Raw genomic sequence first — 24,358 nt, 5'->3', positions numbered from 1 at the left:
GTCAGTGATTCTTTCTCCTTTACATTGCAAGAGATGCTGCTTCAGTTCTTTGCTTTTTACTTATGTATTTTCTAGCACTCTTCAGGAAGATGTTTAATTATGGAAATGACGATTTGACAGTACCTTTCCTGTGAGCTCCTTGGAATACTGAATTCCCTGAGACATACATTCTCCCTGTGAGGTTTTACCAGTGGATAAACTGAGACGCACCAGATGATTTATAAAATCCTTTCAGTGCAGGATGTCTGACTTTCAGGCTTCACTTCTAACCACGAGACCACACTATTAATCCTGAAGTTGTGAACGTTTTCTGGAGTCTCTGTTGAGAGCACATGTTTCTGTGGGAACAACATGAGTCCAGCCCTAACAACCCAGCCCTGTTTAGCTTCATTTCTCTCATTATGGTTCAGAAGACTTAGGGATTACAGACTCTTGGTTGGGAAGCTTTTGTCTCAATTACTGCTGAGATGTAGTTTTTCTGGGCCTGGGGAATCCATTTAGTGGGAGACCTCTTCATTTCTCGCTTGCTATAAGGTATCTTATGGTCTACACCTCACCATTCCATTGAACAAGTGAACATATTCTTTGTCTGCCTTATATATCAAACTTCATTTTGATTTCCCCATCAGTCAGCAGCAGACTGACTCCCTGCTAAGCCCATCTGGCAGTTTATATTCCCACTCTTCATAAAGGAGTCTCTACTCTCTAGAAAGATCCATCTTCACAGCACCACAACCTAAGGTTCTTGTAGAGCAAAAGTGAGCTGCATTGTTCCTTTGCCGGCCGTCACCTTCCACACGTCCCTGCAGGACAAATCTGGAGGATATTGCTCCTTCTCTTATGCTGTGTGAGTAGGAGGATCCAAATCAAACCAACATACAGGGCAGTCTTGTAAATGTCACCTCAAATGTATTTTTAAAAACTGACTCAAATGAACATTTATTTGACTTCTTCAACTCAACATTCACATAAGAAAGGGAATAAATCTAATCTGTAAGAAACCCTGTGCATTTTATGCAGCATTTTAATTCTCAGGTTTTGCACCTCTTACGAAGCAGCAGCATAACCCATGTGAAACATCAGCCAGCCTACTGCAGCTTGCATCGTTCCCTTGAATTCATTCAGCAGCATCCTTCTTACATGCTCTTATCCTTATTTTGCCTCATCTCAAAGCTGTATTTTTAAAAAAGTAATAGAGACATATTTTTAGCTGCTGTGAATCACTGGAGTGCCACGGGTCAAATTCACCAGCTGGTCTAACATGCTTTGTAGGAAAAGAGAATGTGGAGTTGGCTAAATGCACCAAAACACTACAATCAGACCTCAGTATCTGTTGCCCCTGCTCCCCATTCAGGTCCCTCCTCAACTCTTCTCTCTTCTCAGTCTCTCATGTTGCTTGTTTCCTTGCCAAGATGACTTCCAGCCAAACATGCCTGGAGGGTGCAGGGGGAGTGTTACTTATCTGTAGTTACAATACTTTTTTGCCTTACAAGCAGAACTTGCCTTGCAAATAGAGGAATCAGTGTCCGCAGAGGTGGTAAGAAACAGGAAGGTAATTGGACAAGGAGTCAGACCTCAATAAAACCCTCTCTGCCTCTTGAACTGCTGTTTTGAAGTATTTTGCTACCTGAAAATTCGGTTTGGTGTATAACAGTGGTTTAAAATGTATTGATATGTCTTCCCCATGGGCACATATCTGCACTCTTAGAAGTGTAAATGATCGTAAGATTTATTCTCTTCTTCCTCTTGTCCTGGAATGAAAGAGAGCATAAGCACTGTAGTTTTCTTCTTGCCAAGTTTTCAGACTTCTTTTAATGGTAAAATGTGTTGGGAAAAAAAATCTTCAACCAGTTATTATCTGTTAATTTAGCATCACTTGGTCACAGTTCTTTTGTGCTCTTTTTATAGAGCCAACCTTTATGTGTCTGTCTGATTGCTCGGACATCCAGTGGAGAGGACAGGGAAACACTGAATGAAACAATGCAGAGAGGAACAGAGTTAATTGTTTTTTCTAATATAGGATATCACTGACACCACCAAATAACTAACATGAAAGAATGTAATTCTGATGAGTACAGGTATTTAACAACAGATATCTTAACGTTTATAAGCATCTTTGAGTGCTTTACAGATAAATCACTGCAAACCAACTCAGGCTTTGCTGCTCTTAGACTTCCCAATCTAAGCTGACCTTGGATATGTGTCCTGCAGGGGAAATCAGTTATAACTCACTCTTTCACTGCTGGTGTTCCTGCCACATCATATGGGGTACTTCAAAGCACTACCAAAACTGCTTGAGCTGCAGGGTGATAAATATTCTCAGCCAGAGGCCTAAGTCAAATAAAAACAGTGGGCACATTTTAGTTTACCTCCCCTGTAATGGCACAAAAGCCCAGTGTTTTGGTTATGGATTTCACTCCTGCAGAAGGTAGGTGCTGTGTGGCGAGAGGCAGAGGATGACTTCTAGAAGGTTTGTGCCATGTGGATAGTGCACTGTGATCCCTCAAGGTGAAATCTGCCCCGTGTATGGGTCTGACCAGTATCTGCCATGGTGCTGGGCTCTGTAGAAAATTGGAAATAGATCAAGAAACTTTGTCCTGTCATTCGAGAACAATGAGTCCCATTCTTGTGCCCCTTTCCCATCTTATTCCAATCTCCTTTTCCTGTCGGATAAAACAAAAAGAAAAAAAACCCAACAATTTATTTATTCACTTCTCAATTCTGCCTGAGACTGTCTTTTAAAGCCCCTTCTTTTGTGAGTTTAATCAGATGCTTCATAAGAGAAAAAGCGTTGCTAACTAACCCGGGGTACAAAAAGCCCCTTCAGAGGAACACATGATCTCATCCAGGATTACTCTATCACATGAATTCAGACTCCACCGCACACCCAAAACAAATGTTAGGCTCCGTTCGCAGTGAAGTGCTTCATTCACCTCCCTTTGCAGGGCATATGCTTTGCTAATGTCTTCCTCAGGCCCTGGGATTAAACACGTATGGAAGTACAGCACAAGATGCAGATTTTCCTGGTCACAAATAGCCTGCTGCACACTCAAAAGCTGCTGCTGGTGCCTTTGGGCCATCGCCCTCCTGGAACCAGAGAGCTCTGGCACAGGTTTGCAGTGGTGGAGCAAGTCTGGTTTTCACTCACAGCTTCCATTGTCTGTCTTGGTTTTGTTGAGTGCTCAGAGCCTTGGCAGCTAGGAGCTGACACTCAGAATGCTTGTGGGCTCACACACAGCACCCCCCAAACTGACCCTTTGCCAGAAGGTGGCACGCAGCCCTCTAATACATATGAATATATTGCCTCTATGCTGTCAGGATCTCTAGCAGCTAATAATGGGCAGCATCAACATCCTTAAGATATCCTTTTTGTAGGCACTTTTCAGGAAGTATGTGGATTTCTAGCCAGGTGCTTTGAAATCTTGGTCTGGGTGTAATAAGAGTTTGTATTCTCTGTAAATGAAAGGGAGGACATGGACACCAGTGCAGCTTCCCACCCTGGCACACTTTTGCTGGGCAAGGTATAGCAGCAGAGACTGTAGGATGTCCAAGAAAAGGCAGGAAAGGCTGATGAGGCTTGTTGAAGTAAAAAAGCTAAAAAGGCAAGATCCTGACAAGTCACAAGCTGGAGGCATATTTGGTATCAGCCATATTATCCATAGGCAGGAGCCCACAAGCATGCTGGAGGGCAAAACATCTGCAACTAGGGCTGAGATGTATCATTTGTTTCTAATTGTGTACATTTAACAGTGTATTACATGAGAGATTAAACATCCAATTATGAGCATAGACTGATTAATTCTGCATTACACATCCATGCTTTCAGCAATTATCTTAATTCATTTTGAACTAGGATCATTTTATTAATTCTAGTGGTACCAAAGAAGGGTTATTAAAAGCTTTTGATTCCTGTGTTTAGTAGGGGTCTCTTCCTAAGTCTGGTTGGCTGTATATAACTGTTAACGGAGTGCCACATTGGAAGCTTTTCCTATAAGCAACTGTGTTTAAATAGCCATTAGGCTTCGACACAAGCCAAGGGAAGCTGGGATATTCTAGGATTCATCAGATACCATTTCCTTCAGGTCTGATCCTGTACATGTGAATTCTGCATAGCACTTGTGATACCTGTTGGTGGGACAACTGATGTTGCAAACCCTTTTTTCTTGAGGTTTTCCAGTTGATATTTGCACTCATTTTGAGGGTTCAAGCATTCTGAGAGTGTCATGTAACAATACATGCTATGCCTTTACACTTCTTTAAGGGTCAGCAGGCTTCTTATAGCGTGACAGCCTGAATGTACAGCTTGGGAGTTTGCTGCAGGAAGCCACGTGGAGGGGGTTGGTTTTTAATTTCCTCTTGATGGTGGCTGGGATCTGGAACAGCTCCAAAGGAAGCATTGAATTTATTCTATAAATAATTGTGTAGGCACGGCCTTAACAAAAGTATCTTATACTCAGCAGCCCTAAACAATATGGTAGTTGTTTCAGAGCAGCTCTGCTCTAGACACATTGTATAATTTCCAAAGGCATCTCACTTGCCCTTTTCACCATCAATCTTGTCTCCTGTCTATCTGTGGCCTATTTAGAAGGTGGCTGTGATTAAACCTTGTTAAGAACTGTAGCCACTTGGCCACTATTATCTAACACAATTAGGGCTTCCTCTAATGTAGGTGCTATATAAAAGCATTAAGAGACAACCTCTAGCGTGAAGTTAGGCAGAAAAATTGATGGCAGGGAAGGTCTTCATAGGGTGGAAATTAATAACTCTCTCCTGAGGAGCAAATGGAAACATAAAAAGAATGACGTAATTAAGTTTAGTTACTTGCACTTTGTTTAGGGTGCAAATCTCCCTATTAGAAATCAGGATGATAATTGAGTTGGTTAAAGTCATGCCAGAAATTAGGAATGATCCCAGCTCTCACAAGCCCCAGCAGTGTCATTTCCATACACCTGGCTCTCCTCTGAGTTCCTGCTCCTCTGGTCTTGATGGAATCACGGTAGCAGCTGCAGTATGTTCAGGCAGAATATCTTTACTTTCTCCTCAGCAGCCAGGTAAATACTAAGAAATATAAATCAAAAATGTCTTTAGGACTGTGAAACTGGAAGGCACTCTTGGTTGTTGAGTTCAATATCCTGTTATTGCAGACACATCAAACATAATCTGTTTGGCATTTCTGGTTAATTATTGCGTGCGTTCAGCAGCTATTTTCTCCTAGCTGACTTAGTTTTTCCTGTAATTCATGAAATTTGCTCTTTATATTTCATACTTTATTGATCAAAGGTGTTACTGATACTAGAAGAACATCTCCTCTGATCTCTGAACTTTTGCTCTGCTTTGAAAAACAGCCAAACTCATTGTTTAGTTTGGAAAGGTCTGTTCTCACTCTGTGAGATCCTGAACAAGGATAGACCTAGAGAGATTTGCCATGGGTAAGAGCACAAAACTTTTGAGACAAAGTCTTTTATAATCGAATAATCATGCTAATTTAACTCAAAATAGTCACTGTATGATGGAAGGTTTTGTCTCTCACAGGGCTCCTTTTTATGCTTATCATTCAGAATTTACCATAGCTCTTTCACATTTTTATGGATGTTGGCTTCAGCGGGTTATTTTTCCTTCTCCTTTTGTGGCACTTGTCATGCTGATGGCTTTGAAATATGAGCCTTTGCTGAATTCTAAATTGTACACAAAGCAATTAATTAAAATTCTTTCCAAACAGCCTTGGTAAAGCTTTGCTATATGCAGTTTTTCAGCCAAGGTAGAATGGGCAGAGGCTGAAATGAAACCAAATGGTTCTATTTAAAGATAATGTACAGTAGGATCTGTGAACCAGTAACTAGACAGCTTCCCTGAAATAGAAACATCATCTAAGAGCTGAAGCCAAAGATGATAAATTAACTGGATTGAAGAGTTCACCCTTGGCTGATGGATGTTTAATGCAGGACCTCAGGGGCTGGGTGGGACAAAAAGTATCTATGTGTTTGTCTTAATTGCTGTTCATTGAATCAATCTGAGGTATAAATGTCATTGCAATTCTAGTGATCACCAGGTTGCTGCAGGGTGCACCTATGGTGATCTAAAAGTTGTTTTGTTTTTATTGGTAATTCCATTGGTGTGGGAAAGGCCCTCAGAATGTGAGATGGATGGTTTCTGCACAGGAAAACCTTGATTTATGAGAGCTTAGAAATCAACCGTGAACTAACTGTGCAAATCAGTGCCCTTCTCTGCATTTGGGTGCCCTTAGTTGTAAGTGCTCTCCCTCCCATGAAGGGGGCTGGTCTTAAACATGTAGGGCCAGAACTAGATGAAACACAGGTGGGTTCAGGGCATATGCAGAGCTCCGAGTTGTGGGTATTTATCCACATCAAGCATGCACTTCAAGTTTTCCCTTAAAAAAGAAGAGTTTAAGTGATGAAGGCGGACGCTTGGAAAGGACAGTATGGTGTCAGCGTCTGGTGCTGTAAGGTGCTAAAATGCCTCTGAGAGGTGTTTGTGTTTGAACTACTGTGATGGGACTCAGCAGAGATGATCAGCTTTATCAGTCTTGCAGTAGGTAGAATACTTAGGTCTAAATACAGAGGCTTCTAGCAGCTTGGGTGTCTCCATGCCAGCTGTCTGTGTCTCAGTTTTCCATATTTAAAGTGGAGGAATGGCATTTGTCCACTCTAATTACAAAATCTTTTTGGAGAAAAGGCTTTCTGCCATACCTACACCACTCATGGATGTCATGGGGCCCTTGATCTGGAGCTATGAACATCATCAAATAACTTCTGTAACAGAAAGTGGATTTTAGTACCTGTACCACCTTGTATCTTAGACATCATATTACTCTAGTTAAACAAACATTGTTTAGAACTTCATTCCTAGTTGTTTTTTCTCTGTCTCTTTCTCCTTGAATTTGTTCTAGAGGATACTTTCTCCCTCTTTTTCACTGTTGTTGGATATCCACAGACAGCAAGATCTTTTTTGGTTAAGGCTTTTCTTCCCTTTTAACTTCCAGCAAGAGGTTCAGTCTGCAAATCTGGAGCTGGATGGGGTGGCAAATGCCTTCTAATCAGTGCCTTTCCATTTTGCTGTTTGTTAAAGGGGGATGTCACTGAGTCTGGATCCGTTGCTGTTTGTGGGTTTTCCAGATGTGGGATTTCTTACATAAAAAACTGCAGAGTACATGCAAGATGCTTTTTCTTCATTAACTGGCCATGGAGGTAGAAACAAAAAGTTGTCTGAATATAAATTAGAGGCAAGTCTTCACAGTGTAACTTGGAAACTGGATGTATTACAGCTTGTCACACTGCATTTTAGCTGTTAGAACTTTTAAGAATGAGGGAATCGGCTTCTTTCTTTCTTCTTTGACAGTTACAATCCTCTTTTCATGAGATCGATTAAAGACTATGAATAAAATTTCTGAATTATGACTATTTCCTTTTGGAGCTTCACATCCTAAGGACCTGTTTGTATCTGTGCTGTCTAAGTGTTGTTGAAAGAATCACATTTCTTTATGCACCTGTTCTCCGTGAGCCTTGGGGAAACACAATGGAGTTTTTGGAATTACTCTAGATTTGGCTGCCCTAAAATTCTTCTCCTTAGGATGTAGACAATATAAATAAAGAAGAAGAAAAAAATAGCAACAACGTGGCTTTGATTGTTTCTGCTGGAAAGATTCAGTGCTGATGGTTTAGGAGTGTTAGAATTTTTGCTCTCTACTGTGATTTAATCTAATTTGACCTACACTGAGCATCCCTGCTGATTCCTTTTCCCTGTTGGAATTGGGAATGGAAAGAAAATTATTTTCTGTAGTTATGAGTGTATGGAAACAGCAGTGAAAGATGATGAGGTCAGAACTGTTTGTGGTTTTGCTTGCCATGTCAAAACATTCACACTCTCTCAGTCTCTTTGAGAGCATTTCAATTTACTTCAGTCTTAATCCATTTGTGTTTGAGAAGATGCCTGCAGCCTCAAGAGTCACATGCTCTCGGCAAAGCTACATTAGCACTTTTCCTTTAAAAGGTTGCATCTTCTGAAGAACCTTGTAAAAATACACTCTGACAGACAGCTTCATTTTAGTAATCCTCTGTAAAAGCACTGCTTATATTCCCTGTAGAAAATGCACGTTCTCCATGTCTGCAAAGAGGGAGTATTCCAGGACAGATCACATTCCTAACATCTTTTATCTATATGGCAATAGATAAAGAAAAGAGCACCATGATGCCAGTGCCTACACACTTGTGTTGCTGGATACCATGGTCTTGAGGGAACAGATGACCAGGTCATGTGTTGGTGGGAATTCTTGAACCATGAAGTTTCTTCACTTAACAGATCACACACAAGTCTTTTGGGATTAGCAATTAACAAACCATAAAAAGCACCTTTCTCTGGTTCCTGTACAGGGCTGTGGCTCTCAGCCCTCTCTCTGGCAGTACCTGTTGCGTTAATGCAGATTTTAACAAGAAGTGCTTGAATCCAATAGATGCTGACAACAGTTGATCCCCTCCTGTAACATTGGAAGTGCCTGTTTAGCGAGGAATTGTTTCCTTTTTTATCTTTTGTTTTTCTTTCTCTGCCTTTTGAAAGTCTAATTTCCAAGTCATGACAAGTACGGGGTGTCTAAGCAAATCTCATCAGCTTTTTGCCTGCTTTAAGAAGGACAACTGAGATAATTTTTAACACCTCCATGGCTCCAATCTGTTTTGCTTAAAATCGCAGGGTTCTTATCTGCATGTTTACCACTCCACATACCCAGAAATCATCTCACAGGTCTGCCACTCCTGAATTTGCAACAGAGGTTCGAGTTATTCACTAGGAATCTAAACTGTGCAAATATTAATTTAGTTTCTCACACCTGCTGCTTTCCAACGAATGTGTCTTTGGGAGTGAAGAAAATACTCCTCTATTACCTTTGCTCAGTACTTCCTGGGAGTCAGGATTCCTGGGAGTTTTCAAGATGAATTGAAAATGTCCTATTAAGAAAAACATTTCTAATTAAATGGAAATATCCTGCAAAAGTTCTGATATTGGGGGGGGGTGGGGGGTGGGGAGTAGTTGATGTCTAAACCAAAAAATAACTAATATTTTTTCAGGTTTTGACAGCCAATCTGTGGTGTGCTTTTAGGTCCTCGGATGAAAGGGCTGCAATGGAAGTGACAATTACTATTGGCAGGCCATCTTACTTCCATCGCATAGTACCAAGAGCATTAGTAGCTAGTGATGAGGGTTTTTTTCTAGAAATGGTCTTTTTTTTTCTTTGGAGAAGTGTTTATACAAGAGAAGGAAAATATTTGTTTTCCTGATTCTCTTTCTGCATCAGCTGGTGCTGCATAGATGTTATAATTAGCTTCTCAAGTTATAGTCTCTGATTTCTGTAATAGGCCAAAAAACCTCTAAAGTGAATAGTTACTGCTCTGAGCCAGCCAAGAAGGAGGAGGAGTGAGAATACAACAGTTCAGCCTGTGGCTGGGATGAAAAAATATGGATTATCTTTGTATTCTTCTGGCTTGAACTTGAACTCAACTCTCCTTGCAGAGATCCCAAACATTCAACACCACACCACTGCTGCCACAGTGGCTAAGCCATTGCCAAATGCCCTCCTCCCATGTCACAGTGTTACAGAAAGCACACTTGTCAGAGAGAGAGACTGACATCTCTATCCTGGGCGCCTAGATCATCATTTCAGATACATCACTCGTGAAGTTAATGTCCTGTAAAGAAGATCTTCCACAATTAAACAAACAAAAAGTATTCTTAGGATGATAGCTGGTGCATCCACTGTTAGTGGTCCAGGTTTCATTACTCAGCCTGTACGTGCACAAGCTATATTCAGATTATACTCAGGTAGGTAAGGCTACCTAAGAGTTCTTGGAAACAAAGATAATGCACAGCAGACCTCAGATGACTCTAAGTGATAGACTCTTGGATATGCTTTTTGTCTGGTGCCAGTACGCAACTGAGTAAGTGACAGGACCAAAAAATTGAGTCACTGCTGATCAACGAAATTTAAGACACGTGTGAGAGGCCATAGAACTTTCTGTTATCATTTACATAATAACAGGGATTATATAGGAACAGGAGAGAAGTAAAAGGTAACTCTTGCCCAGTGAGCGTGATGGCTGTAGGAAGATGCCAGTGACCAGACTGGGAGAACATGAACTCTAGAATTTATTGCTCTGTATGACAAGAAGAGCATTTTGCAAATCAACCACCTAATCACTGCAAGATTTTTGGAGCAGTTGTGTTGTAGTCAGGACAGCAGGGGGAACAATCCATTAAGAGGAGTAATATTCTGTATTATGCAAACTGCTTGTCAAAACTGGGCACATTCTGGGTTATACAAGGGTCCCAACATACCTGAGAGATACGGTACAAACATCACCCAGCTCCTTTTGTATGTGTTACAACAAGGTTAAACTCATGATAAGGGTCATCTTCTTTTGCAAGCTCCTGCTGCAAGACTTTTAGGTGCTTGTAAAGAATCCAGCAGCTGATTCTGCAAAGCAAATATAGAGAGGATGTCTCCAATTGGCAAGTTAAAATATAACCTCCATAAACCATTCTGAAGGAAAGAAGATGAAGGATCAATGGAGCCTGACAGTTGCTGTGGCTTCCATTTCTCTCTATAACAGCCTCTGCTGGGTGGTCCCTTGTGGTCTGAGCTTGTTTGTTTAGATACATTTGAGGAAAGGAGAGAAGTATGTCATTTTTGTTCTTCTAGCCAAAAATATGGCTAATGTATAAATGATTGAATGTCTCATTTTGTAGATTTCAGATCTAGGAATGGAGCTCAGTTAATCATGATGGATCCTTGGCAGATCAGATGAGAATCTGATCTGATTTAGCTCAGATATTGCACTAGGTATCAAAACATAGAGGTCAGATCAGATACTGGGGAATGCTTCTTCATAAATTTCAAAAGGATGTCAGCCAATGTTCATTAAGTCTTCTAGTATCATCTGTAGGCTGAAAGGTTTGGCTGACTCTAATGCAATGAGTATCCAGTAGAAGTAATGGTGTTCGTATTCCTTTCAGCGATAGTAAAGGTACAGCTCTTGTCAGAAGCAGGTTTTTCATTTTCCTGGCATACTAACCAAACAACAGTTTGTACTGTCATGAAATGATGCATAAACTCCCACCAGTCAGCAGAAAAACTACAATCAATTTTCTTGGTTTGGTCAAGGTCCAAGTTCTTGTAGGTTGGGATTTAAAAAAGCCATAGGGAAATTGATGCTCAACCTTCACTAAAATTCAGTGAGAAGTAGATGCAGACCTGTTTCCAGTTTGTTCCATTTTCTCTTGGTGATGCATCTGTCAAGCAGCCTGTCCCCTAAACAACTACTTGAGGATTAGGCACTGATTTTAGCTATGTGACCTTGTCTCAGAGCAAGAAGTGGATAACACATAGGATCTTGTTGCATGGACAACAATTCAGATACTGTCCTAAATGTGTCTCATGAACTTGCAACCCGATTTAGGGGTTGGCCTGAGCCACAGGTGAGACATGGACCATGTCTGCCTCTGTTATTCTTTATTAGTGACCTTGTGATCTCTTCTGGTGCAGACAGGGTTGTAGCAGACATATTTGATCAAATGCAGTGTTAGAAATGGCTTAAAGCAGAATGCTTTTCCATGGCAAGAAAAAGCCTCTAGTGCTGCTTGTTTACTTCTGATTTATTCCCCAGTAAAAAGGGGTGAAGTTCACTTTTTATGAGCTCAGCATTGCCTACAAAAATCATTTACTTCAGTAAAGTGTTTGATGTGTTATTGTCATTCTTTCACAAAAGCAGCTGGGATAGCATGGGAAAATATTACCTCTGTGCTTTGGGGGAAGCAGAAGAGTGGAAGAAGCTGGTTTCTCATCTGACAAATGAATTATCATCGAAAGAGTGTTGTTTAGAGAATAAATGGTTTCTACTTTACTGGCATATCACTAGCTTACAACTAGTGAAAACACAGTCACCAAGCTAACTGTTAACTAAGCTGTTCTGGGAGTACAAGGAAAAACAAATGCGAAGGTGACATTAGGTGTGCTTGTTTAGTCAGTCCATTTGCTGTTTCTGGTTCTCACTCCACCTGCTGAAGGGTTGACTGCACAATAGCTGTCCCTCAGCTACCCTGGCTCATATTTGAAAGGAACAGATACAGACTGAGGAGGAAGTATTGTAGCTAAGTGAAAAGAATGAGTTTCAGGAAGAGCTACTATGGCCCAGCCAGGTGCTCGTAACCGTAAGCAAACTACTGTATTATAGCTGATGAAATATCAGACTGGGAAATGCTGCCTAGTGAAACAGTTGTTAAAAGGTGTTTTTACACCTGTATTGATGTAAAGCTTCCTCTCTTGAAGGACTTAGATGATCAAGCGATTTCTTTTCCTTCTCTTCCTCTCCCGTTTTTGTGTATGTGTACACACTGCTGTTTCTTATAGTCTGTCTCCTGTGTTGGAGTCTCTTGTTGTGCTTCACAACTTCTATGCTAAAGTACTACTATCTATGATACAAGCACTGACTGTAGAACCTTCAACTAGCAGTGTTCTCCAGAGAACTCCATTTATCAACATGCTGTAGACAAATCATCAGTATAGTGAAACTTACTACTGGGCTACAAGCCCCGGAGTTCAGATCCCAAACAACTGGAGTAATTTAAAGCATATGGAAAAGGGCTGCAATAAGATTTATAGGGTTGATATACCTTTTGACAATGTCTTGAGCTTCTTTTGTGATCCAGCTTTCAGTAACCTTCAAACAGTGGACTAAGGGCTGAAGGAAATACAGACTTTTAATGTTATCTATCTGAATCATGACAGAACACATTTATTTTACGTACCTCTGTCTGAAAGTAGTTATTTTTGGTCAAGATGAGACTCAGCAAGCTTCCATCCCCTAGACTTCTGCTTAAGGCAGTTAAACCTTCCATACTCCACTATACTTGCTCTAAATTGGAAATAATAGTAGCTTCCTTCAAGATTCATGTCTTGTGACATTTTGTTCACCAGCACACTGAGATCCTGGAAAACAAGGTGATGTCTGTTGTTATATATGAAAGCAAGCTCAGCAGCTTGGGTGAAGTGAGATGGTACATTGAGTAGCACCCCAGTCCTTAAAGGTGTTCTTTAAGGACACCAGCACACATTCAGTGTCGTAGGCCTCTCACTGTGGGTGGTAACTGTGGTTCATCCCTTACACTGCTCCTTCTTCTTCTAGGGAACAAATCTGCTAGGAAAGGAAAGGATATCCAACTTGGTTTGAACTGACTCTCCAATTCCTGCTCCAGAATACAAAGGCCAAACATATATAACATTCCATCAGCTTTGAAAAGGACCTAAACACCACAATGGGACTCCTCACACAGGTTTTGGCCTGTGCGATCTTGGCTTTGTTCTACCAGCATGTCAGTGGCGGACTCATAAAGCGAATTATACGGCAGAAGCAGGAGACTGGGCTAAATGTGACCTTGCCAGAGGATAATCAGCCTGTGGTTTTTAACCATGTCTACAACATTAAGTTGCCTGTTGGCTCCCTTTGCTCTGTGGACCTGGATGCAGCGAGTGGTGATGCAGACCTGAAGGCGGAAATTGAGCCCGTCAAGAATTATGAGGAGCACACGGTGAATGAGGAGAACCAGATTGTCTTCACACACAGGATTAACATTCCCCGCCGAGCCTGTGGCTGTGCAGCTGCCCCAGACATTAAGGATCTGCTGAGCAGACTCGAGGAGCTGGAGGGGCTGGTATCCTCCCTGCGAGAGCAGTGTGCCAGTGGGGCTGGATGCTGTCCCAATTCCCAGGCAGTAGAAGGTAAGGCAGACTGGGGGGAGCTGCTTTTGGGGAAATTCTTGTGCTGGCTGTGGATCTTGTTTCAATTAGATACTCAAATCTGTTTCAAGAATGAGTAGAAGTCAACCTGTTAAATTTGAAACATGATCAAAACTGGGAATGCAGTTGGCCAGCTGGCAAGATCCATTCATTCACAGCTTTGCTGGTTTATGAATCTGTGGGTCAGAATTCTGCCTGGGCTGCTTTGTAGCTGTGGCATTGAGCATGATGTCAGTTTGTGTCGGAGTTAAGATTAGAACTCATACAGTCCAAGCTCTTGGCTCCACATTTTGTCCCCTTGAGTAAACTGTAAGGCAACTGTTCTCGTTTCCAAGTTTCTTTAAGAGAGACTGATAAAAGCACAGCAGGACATAAGGCAATAGACAAGCACAAATAGTTAGGGAAGGGAGAAAGAAGGTAAGGGCTTGGTCATATAAGAGAGAAACATGGGTCTTCTCAGTATTAATTTGTCCCTCAGAGCACAGAGCTGGTCTCACAGTTGATGATACAACTGCTGCCTGGCTTTTTATGTTTGGGAGTGAGTTGGGGAATAATGATTCATGATGCAAGCCCTAATGAAGCAGTCAGGAAAGCTGCTCAGTCAGTGGAAGAGGGATTTGGAGAAGGGCAGAGGAATCCAGCATCCTCATTTAACCAAGTAGTTGGCAGGGACTCTTCCCTGGCATCAGTGTGAATTAAAGCATTCCTGGTAAAGTAAATCTCACCGGAAAAAGAAGGAGGTATTGTCATTTAAAAGCTTTGGTGATTCTGGAAATTATTTCCTGTAGGGAGCTAGGAATATTAGGCCACTTTTAGGTGATCTGTGCCACACTGGCCTGATGCATCCCAGAGCCAAGGGGAGTAATTGGTTTTCTGGATCATTGGTACAGGTCGCCTGGACACAACACCCTATTGCAGTGGACACGGCAACTACAGCATCGAGATCTGCGGATGCATTTGTGAGCCTGGCTGGAAAGGTCCCAACTGCTCTGAACCAGCCTGTCCACACAACTGCTTCAACCAGGGCCTCTGCGTCCAGGGCAGATGCATCTGCAATGAAGGCTTCACAGGTGAGGACTGCAGCCAGGCCTCCTGCCCGGCCGACTGTAACGACCAAGGCAAGTGCACCGATGGAGTCTGTGTGTGCTTTGAGGGGTACACGGGCACGGACTGCAGTGAAGAGCTCTGCCCCCAGGGGTGCAGTGTGCACGGGAGGTGCATGAGCGGGCAGTGCGTGTGCCATGAGGGCTTCACAGGCGACGACTGCAGTGAGCCCCTCTGCCCCAACAACTGCCACGGCCGCGGGCGCTGTGTGGATAATGAATGTGTCTGCGACGAGGGTTACACCGGCGAGGACTGCAGCGAGCTCATCTGCCCCAACGACTGCTTCGACCGCGGGCGCTGTGTCAACGGGACCTGCTTCTGTGAGGAGGGCTTCACCGGGGAGGACTGCGGTGAGCTGACCTGCCCCAACAACTGCAACAGCAATGGGCGCTGTGAGAACGGGCTGTGCGTCTGCTACGAGGGCTTCGTGGGGGACGACTGCAGTGAGAAGAGGTGCCCCAACGACTGCCACAGCCGCGGGCGCTGCTTGAGTGGGCTTTGTGTGTGCCATGAGGGGTACACGGGGGAGGACTGCGGCGAGCTGCGGTGTCCCAACGACTGTCACAACCACGGGCGCTGCGTCAACGGGCAGTGTGTGTGCCATGAAGGGTTCATTGGGGAGGACTGCGGGGAGCTGCGGTGCCCCAGTGACTGCAATGATCGCGGGCGCTGCGTCAACGGGCAGTGTGTGTGCCATGAAGGGTTCACTGGGGACGACTGTGGCCAGCTGCGGTGCCCCAACGACTGCCACAGCCGTGGGCTCTGTGTCAATGGGCAGTGTGTGTGTGATGAAGGGTACACAGGGGAGGACTGCGGCCAGCTGCGGTGCCCCGAGGACTGCCACAACCGTGGGCGCTGTGTGGAGGGGCGCTGCGAGTGTGACAATGGCTTCACAGGGGAGGACTGCGGCGAGCTGTCCTGCCCCGATGACTGCCACAAACGCGGGCGCTGCATCAATGGGCGCTGCGTGTGCCATGAGGGCTTCACAGGGGAGGACTGCCGAGAGCAGTCCTGCCCCAATGACTGCAACAACGTGGGCCGCTGCATCGACGGACGATGTGCCTGTGAGGATGGCTACATGGGGGACGACTGCTCCGACGGTAGGTTGCAATGTCTCTTTTGAACTGCTTCCCCGTGGTAACTCCCTGTGCCCTTCCAGCAGCTTTGGATGCTCTGTGAACCCTTTGCATATAGCCAGGCCCTGTTGCCACTCTTATTTATCATCACCCAGACAGCTGAATCGGAGAAGTAACAACAACAGTAACAAGCTTTTGACCTCCCTGACCTTTCAGGGCTATATAGTCTAGAGGTTACTGGTGATTTTTGGTGGTCAGCAAGCTAACAGGCTGATAATGGTGATGCAGTTTGCCCTCATCACAATGCCACTGGATTGGGATTTGTCACCATGACCTTTCAGTTCCTCATAGTACCTCTAGATGCTTAAAAAACAAAATGCATCTGAAAGAAACTGTTCTAGATGTGGAGAAGAGGGAGATGTATCCAGAGTCATCTTACTAGGTATTCAGCAGGATTAGTCAAAAGAATATGGGCTGAATTTTGACTAAAGAATTTTTAGCCTTACAGGAATGAGGTAATGTAGGCAACGATGTCAGCAAACAAGGAGCCTGGATATCAAACATTTCTTACAGCCAGGGTCAGGATAGATAAGAAAGGGGTTTGCATTTACAATGCCAGGACTACTGTAGGCAACTGGAAATGAAACACACAGCCCTGACAATACACACTGACAAGACCCCCAGAGGGGCTCAGTGACTTTGCTTTGAAGACAGATCTCTGAGCTGGAGCCCTGGTGGAGGCAGAGGGTGTACTTAGCGGAGACTGAACACACATGGGAAATAATATTGTCCCATCTGAGTGATCTCTATGAGACAACCATCGTAATGGAATTGCCAGATGGTGCAAATATTGCAGTTCAAGCTTTCAGGATTATCACAGCGGCCTTGGCTACCTCTTACTTTGGTGAGATAGATCTTTATAACTAAAGTAAATCTTGATTATATATATATGTGTGTGTGTGTGTGTGTGTGTGAATGTAGACCTGATAAAACCTTAGACTAAAATCATGGAATCAGCTGGAGTGGAAACTTAGCTATGAAGCCACATGCTTAGTTTCCTAATACTACTGACTTTATGAAAATAGATAGAAAATTTTGGCAGCAGGATAATGACAGGCATTATGCTATAAATGACATAGTTTTCTTTAGTAGAGCCCATGGGAGAAATTTTAAAACTAAGATCTTTGTAGAGTAATCAAAGAGTACTTTGGGGTTGGGAACATTACAAAAGACAATGAATACCCTTGAAAAGAAATCTCCATTTTTCATCTCCTCCTTCTGGAAGACTCCTAAGCCACATTTTGTGCTCTTGCACTTTCAAACATGGAGTAATCTATTGAAAGTATTTACAAAAATAATAATGTTTTATTTTACTTTGGAAAATCTACGCAAACCCCAGGACTTACAGCTGTAAAATCATGTGTTACTGGCAGTTGAATTGAATGTCTGAATCCCTAGGAAACCAGCTATAGTAGTCTTGTGCAGTAGCTATGAGAGGAGGAGCTTGGAACACAGTCAGCCATAGGCTGTGTGCAAGTGTAAACATAGAAATTGGCGCTTTGGAAATGTCTGTCTTCTTCATCAGCTGAACATTCCTTTCTTCGAGCAACTGATTTGTGGGACATGGCTTCCTCATTCCCTGTTTGTTAGATGATATATAAACTGCTCCTAGGAAAATGGGAAACTGGGTAAGTCATTATTTTCTGAGCCTTTAAAACCTCTTATACGTTTGTTTTGGTTTTTCCCATCCTTAGTGTCTCCTCCAACTGAGCTGACTGTGACAGACATAACAGATAAAACCGTCAATCTGGAATGGAAGCATGAGAATGTCGTCAATGAGTACCTCATCACCTATGTCCCTACCGGCAGTGGTGGCTTAGATATGCAGTTCACTGTGCCAGGAAACCAGACAGTTGCCACTATTCATGAACTGGAGCCGGGTGTAGAATACTTTATCCGTGTCTTTGCAATCCTTAAAAACAAGAAGAGTATTCCAGTCAGTGCCAGGGTAGCGACATGTGAGTTTAATGCTCCCTATATTCATTCTTTTGTCTATAATGTAGTATGTATTTATTTGCATCCCTTTTGGGGGGTATTATTTCTTTTGTATTTTCCATTTTCAATTCACCTTCTGTTCTGGAAAAAGCCAGCATTCTACGTTTTCATTTTCTGTTCTTTTCCAATACCAATGACTGCATTCAAAGTATAGGTCTCTCACTTTTTCACTCTCTGCGGTGCCTTCCAATGCGTATCAGGGGGTCTTTGTAAATTTAAGACCTTTGGCTCCTTCATAATAAGGTCCATTTTAAAATTTGGTAATGCTTTCTTTAAAAACAGAAAAATGTTACAGTGTATAAAAGAGGAATGTGAAATCACTTGATTCAAACTGTTTTGGCTGAAATGGAGGTTTTATTTGGTTTGTATCTTCTGTGCGATTTACCAGAACTTTCTTTCTAACTGCCTGACCATTCATTTGTTGTTCATCTTCCTTTTTGTATTGTGCGCATCACACTGATTGATAGCTAAACATCCCAGCCTCAAAAGATGCTCTTTGACTTCTGTCACTGTGCTCATTTCTAGAGACCTGGGGCAGGATTCATGTCACCCATCTTTAAATGTCCATACTAGGTTTCTTTCAGGAGGGCAGAAAAAGAAATTTTTAGGGCAAAATTCATTTTACTCTGACATCTACACCAGGTCAGAGGAATATCTCTCCAAAGAAAGAACAACTGGCTGTGAAGAGGGTTTAAACATCTCAGATGCAGATAACTACAAGGCAGATATTTACAGTGGTGGAAAGATGTCCCACCCCCAGGGTCCTGTTTAGATGAACTTGTCACCAGGTAATGATATCCTTCTTTTCTGTCACAGATCTGCCTGCTCCAGAAGGTCTGAAATTCAAATCTGTTAGAGAAACATCCGTCCAGGTGGAGTGGGATCCTGTAAACTTTTCATTTGATGGCTGGGAGCTGGTCTTCCGTAATATGGTAAGGGAGCATATGGTAAGAGGCCATATGCAAATGGAAGAGCCTGAATTTTTTATGCTAATACTAACCAATTGTTCCATGTGTTACAGAAAAAGGATGATAATGGAGATATAACCAGCAGCTTGAAAAGGCCAGAGACATCTTATATGCAGCCAGGTTTGGCACCAGGACAACAGTATAATGTGTCCCTCCATATAGTGAAAAACAATACCAGGGGACCAGGACTATCCAAAGTGATAACCACAAGTAAGCACAATCTGTACTTGGTGTAGGGTCACCAATAACACAACTGCTATTTGGTGTAGGGAGTTTTTAAACAAAGAGAATGCCAAGTTCTCTATACTGTAAATTTATAGGGAGAAAAGAAGTAGTAGTGGAGTTGCTAATGAAGGATACATGAAAAGAAATGAATTCCTTTCCAAATTACCTATTTGAAGAGGAAAGGAAATTTTTTTAGCTAGAAGGTAGCAAGGAGCGTTTTTATTCTATTTCCCATTGTACATCAACAGGAAATGGAATTTCTTTCATCCAGTATTATTTGCATGAAGAAATTTTTTAAAGGAGAGTTTGTATTGTGCAGGGGGAGAACCTCTTAAGGTTCCTGCTTGTGTTTGCTTGGCAGCTTCTGTTGTTAATGAATTTTGATGAATTTGCTTCTGATAAATTGACTCCATTTCGCACTTTTGTCTACAGAAAGTAAAGGGAGAAAGTAAATGAAGATAAGCTTCAGTTGGTAGAAGCCACTCATTCTAATTTTGAATCAGAAATTGAAAGCACAAGAATGTTGATGATTTTTATGGCAAGATTTTTTTTAAAAATACCTTTTACTCTTTTTGTAACAGAGCTTGATGCCCCCAGCCAGATCGAGGCAAAAGATGTTACAGACACCACAGCTCTTATTACATGGTCCAAACCCTTGGCTGAAATTGAAGGCATAGAGCTCACTTATGGCCCCAAAGATATTCCAGGGGATAGGACAACCATTGACCTCTCTGAAGATGAAAACCAATATTCTATTGGAAACCTGAGGCCACACACAGAGTATGAAGTGATGCTCATCTCTCGTCGAGGGGACATGGAAAGCGATCCCGTGAAAGAAGTCTTTGTCACAGGTAAGAGGCTTGGATCCCAATTCCAACCTCTGGAAAGGTAATGCAGTCACCATCAGTCTTTCTGTGCTATTTGTGTTGTGTTGCATGAGTTGATAAGTTACTTCAACAACACAGAATCAGCAGCACTGTTATAGAGGTACATGAAAGTGGAGAACATTTTTCTATGCCTTATACATCCTACTGGCTCAACAAAATATACTCCTCAAGTGTCTAAATGTATTTTGAAAATTGAAATTATGCTGTTAAGTCTCTTAGAAGCTTTTGGTCGTCATACCCTAAATCTCCACTTCAGGAAACAAATTCCTCTGGGTTACTTATCTTCTATGATTTCTACTCCATTTAAGACCTTATTTCTCTTTGTCTAAAGCATAACAGACTAGCAGAAAACTGCTTTGTTTTCATACTGCAGTTCTTCAAATGTTTTCTGTCATGCTTTTATAAATTTACTTTGCTCTTTAGTGATCCTGGGAATGCTTTATGAAAGTGTGAGTCCTTTAGCATGTCGTCAAGGTCTGATGCATTAAGGGAGTTGAGTAAATGGTACATAGAAAATAACCTCCCTTTTCATCCTGAAATGTAGTTGTTCATTCAGAGCAGGATTTGAGCCTGCTGTAGGTGTGAAAAGTGAAAGCCCATTGAACTTCTATGTAATATTCACCTTTTCTTTTAAGCCTTAGAGCTCCTTTCAGCCATGAATGCAAGATAATTACTGGACAGAAATTCTAGAGATGATCAGCAGCCTTTTTCCTTTTGAAAGCCGAGGTATTTATAGAGGAAGATTAGTATTTTCATCCAAATGTGTTTTTTCACAAGCCTATTTTGTAAAGAAAATAATTGCTAAAGTTGAAATTGTTATTTTTGTTTTAGGAGATAAAAGTTTAATTTCTTCCACAGATGATTTCTCCACAGCTAATGAACTCCCCATTTCATGCTAAAAGAAATCTACTTGATGTAGTTAAGAACATAGCAGTATCATGTGAGAGGGAACTTAACTGCAGCTTGATGGATCATTTCACCTTCTAAAAAGTACTGTTATAAGACTTCTGTCGTAACAGAACTATTCTTATTTATTTATTGGTTTATTAATTACAGATTTGGATGCTCCAAAAAACCTAAAGCGGGTCTCACAGACAGACAGTAGCATTACTTTGGAGTGGAAGAACAGCCATGCAAATATTGATAACTACCGCATTAAGTTTGCTCCTATCTCTGGTGGAGACCATACTGAGATCACAGTGCCAAAGGGCAACCAAGCTACAACCAGAGCTACACTCACAGGTAGGGGAATGGTGAGCTTGTCACTAATGTCATGCCACTGCCATCACCTACAGCACAGCAGTGTAGTACAAAAATACCCTTTTGGTCTCTGTACATAAGAGAGTAGTATATAAGATAAGTATATGCTTGTACATAAGAGGTACAAGCAGAGGCTATGCATTTTGAATACAGGCAAATGTCACATGGATGTTTATGTGCTTTTTTTTTGGCAGAGGTACCTGTACTGCAAGCTCTTGAATAGAAGCTACCTCTGATTATGCATTTGCCCAGTGTCCAAAATATGATCTCAGGCATAATCTTTATAGTTAAGCATGTACATGGAAAAAGATTTATTAACATCAGGTCAGCTGGAGGGTCAACTGAAACCTCATGTACAGGAAAGCATATATCTTAACTTGCATACATTCAGGATTCCTTATTTAAACAAATGCCTGTAGGCATATTCCATGAACAGAAACTCATACTTCTGTTTCTCTTCATTTAGGGTTGAGGCCTGGAACTGAATATGGCATTGGTGTGACAGCAGTGAGACAGGACAGGGAAAGTGCTCCTGCTACTATTAATGCTGGCACTGGTGAGTAGCTTGATCCCCCTTTTGCTCTGGAGGAAGCAGAAAATCAGGCGGATAAGGCTCTGAGCTGTTGCTAGACACCCTTAATAGATGTTACTCTGTTAGCTTTGCTTTTTTAACCTGTAGATCTTGATAACCCCAAGGACTTGGAAGTCACTGACCCCACTGAAACCACTTTATCCCTTCGCTGGAGAAGACCAGTGGCCAAGTTTGATCATTATCGCCTCATTTCTGTTAACCCCTCTGGAAAGAAAACTGAAGTGGAGATCCCTGTGGATAGAACCTCTTTTATCCTGCGAGGGTTGGATGCAGGGACAGAATACACCATCAGTCTGGTGGTGGAGAAAGGCAGACACAAAAGCAAACCCACAACTGTCAAGGGTTCTACTGGTGAGTAACAGCTTTTGATGAGCGCCATGCACCAGGTCATTGGGCAATGACTAGCCCAAGTATTCTTCATCTGGTTTTGTAAGCCATGTTTGGGGAACTGCTTAAAAACATCAACTGCCTGCAAAACAGACTTTTAGCTCTGTCTAGCATCACAGGCTTAACTGAGGGATAGATGTGCGTTTTCCTGCCTCCTGTGTCTAGCTCCATGTTCTCAATGATTTCTTGCTTAGCCTTTGAGAAGACTCACAAAGAACACAGCTCTTTGTCCTCCATGAAATGCAGACCTCACCCTTTGTTTTAAATGAGGCTGTTCTTTGTGCATTATGACTTGTAACTTGTTTTGTTTTCTACAGCCAAAAACTAGGAAGAGCAACCAGAATGTGTTTAACATTACTTGTTTCTGCCTAGTGAATTCTCTTCACAGCATGCCTCCACCCATCATGTTTAAGCAGGGTCAACAGGGCTCTGATGTTGCCTTTTTTCAGTTTTCTCATCCAAAAGCCAGATGGGCCTACAAATCTGGTCACAGTCACCATTTCCATGGAGACCATGGCTGTTACATTTGTCTACAAAGAAGGGGGCTGTTTCTGTCATCTCCATTTGTACAAACCACTCCAACTAACCTGCATCAGTGGACTACTTACTGAACAAGGTTTTATTCTGTGTGAAACATTTTAACTCAGAGTTTGTTGCACACAGAATTGTATCTTGGTACAGAGCACAAGTAAGTCCTGAATCTTTACATGCATTCAGGCTAAATCCTCTGAGGCAAAGCCTAAACTGCTGTAAGTGAGCAGAGACAGTGAAATCAGAATCATCTGACAATTACTGTCCTTAGCAGGTATCAAAGTGTTTATCTTTTTCTTCCCAAAGACACCAACTATGAGATAAAAATGTGCCAGAAGTTATGGATTTTACAAATTAATAACAACTTAACAAATCAAAACTAGTTTCATATTCCCTGGTATTGTCCATGCAAGCAGAACCTCTGAGTGCTCTATAAAGTCCACTTATCCAGTACTGCAGAGAGGTTTATGGTATGATCTAAACTACAGAAAACCATCAGTACTGAATTACTTGTTTGGTGCAAGGCCTGACTCCAGTGTTGGGAAATATTAGGAAGCCTTGAGGCAAGCACATACAAAAGGAAGCTTAAGGTTTGTGCGGCAGGAGTGAGCAGGCTTTGATTCTTCCCAACTTACCTGTTTCCCCATCTGTCTGAAGACTGAGCAGTCTCAAAAGAAGTATGTGTACATGGTGAAACAGCAGAAACAACATGTTGTGGAATTTCGCAGTCTGGCCTTTCCAGCACCACATTCCCAAGTCTCACAAGGTGACTTCTTTTTCCTGATTTGGTTTTGGATTTTTAATAAATCCATTCACCTGGCCAGTGTATTTGTTTTACATCTTTACTAAGAGGAGCCGGTAAACAGAGTTCTCTGCAGTGGGCTTCTTAGAAGCATCAGCAGTAGTCAACACAACCTGTGTCTGTGACCTCCCTCCTGTGTAGGAATGGACAAATCCAAACACATGGAGGCAGAAATGCTCTATAAACCTGTGACGTATAGGAGATGAGGCCTTCTCTTCAGTTTACTTTTTTATCCACCCTCAATTCCATCCTCTTTGTGTTCCCAGTACTTGAGAGATCCTGAAGTCCTCAGGCTAAGTCAAACAAACTTGGTTTACCCTCTCTTGCAGAGCTATGGGGGACCTCAGGTCCATTGCACTGTTGGGGAAAATCCTTGGAGCAACCAGGGAGAGAGAGGAATTACTGAAGTGGAATATGCCAGTTGCACAGCTAGGACTGGACTAGCTCTTCTCAAAGGGTGGAGCAGACAGTCCGCACAAACTCCTTTTCCTACAGAAATCACCATGTGCCACATCACACGTTTCTCAGACTTTCTGGAGGCAGAATTTAATGAAATGTACCAATGAAGGTGGTTTCCTTTGCTTCTCCACTCTGCCAGTGTTTTATCTTACACTCTTCCCAGGCTCTTGATCAGAGTCAGGCATCTCTGCTAGCTGCTCTTCAGGAGTTTCCC

General features: G+C 42.3%; 1 protein-coding gene across 1 annotated transcript in view; it reads left to right on the top strand.

Moving 5' to 3' along the window:
* Positions 1 to 13,317: 13,317 nt before the first annotated feature.
* The window catches only part of TNC (tenascin C), a 45,029-nt gene continuing 33,988 nt past the window's right edge, over positions 13,318 to 24,358 (top strand). Inside the window, exons 1-9 of the mRNA XM_010016418.1 lie at positions 13,318 to 13,780; positions 14,689 to 16,002; positions 17,733 to 17,996; positions 18,850 to 18,965; positions 19,055 to 19,211; positions 19,808 to 20,077; positions 21,170 to 21,355; positions 21,840 to 21,929; positions 22,053 to 22,316. Coding sequence (XP_010014720.1) covers positions 13,318 to 13,780; positions 14,689 to 16,002; positions 17,733 to 17,996; positions 18,850 to 18,965; positions 19,055 to 19,211; positions 19,808 to 20,077; positions 21,170 to 21,355; positions 21,840 to 21,929; positions 22,053 to 22,316 — 3,124 coding nt within the window. The remainder of the gene's footprint in view (positions 13,781 to 14,688; positions 16,003 to 17,732; positions 17,997 to 18,849; positions 18,966 to 19,054; positions 19,212 to 19,807; positions 20,078 to 21,169; positions 21,356 to 21,839; positions 21,930 to 22,052; positions 22,317 to 24,358) is intronic.

Source organism: Nestor notabilis, unplaced genomic scaffold, assembly GCF_000696875.1.
Source record: "Nestor notabilis isolate BGI_N333 unplaced genomic scaffold, ASM69687v1 scaffold6806, whole genome shotgun sequence".
Lineage (NCBI taxonomy): Eukaryota > Metazoa > Chordata > Aves > Psittaciformes > Psittacidae > Nestor > Nestor notabilis.
Note: the sequence above shows the minus strand (reverse complement) of the source record. Positions and strands in the feature narration are given on the sequence as shown.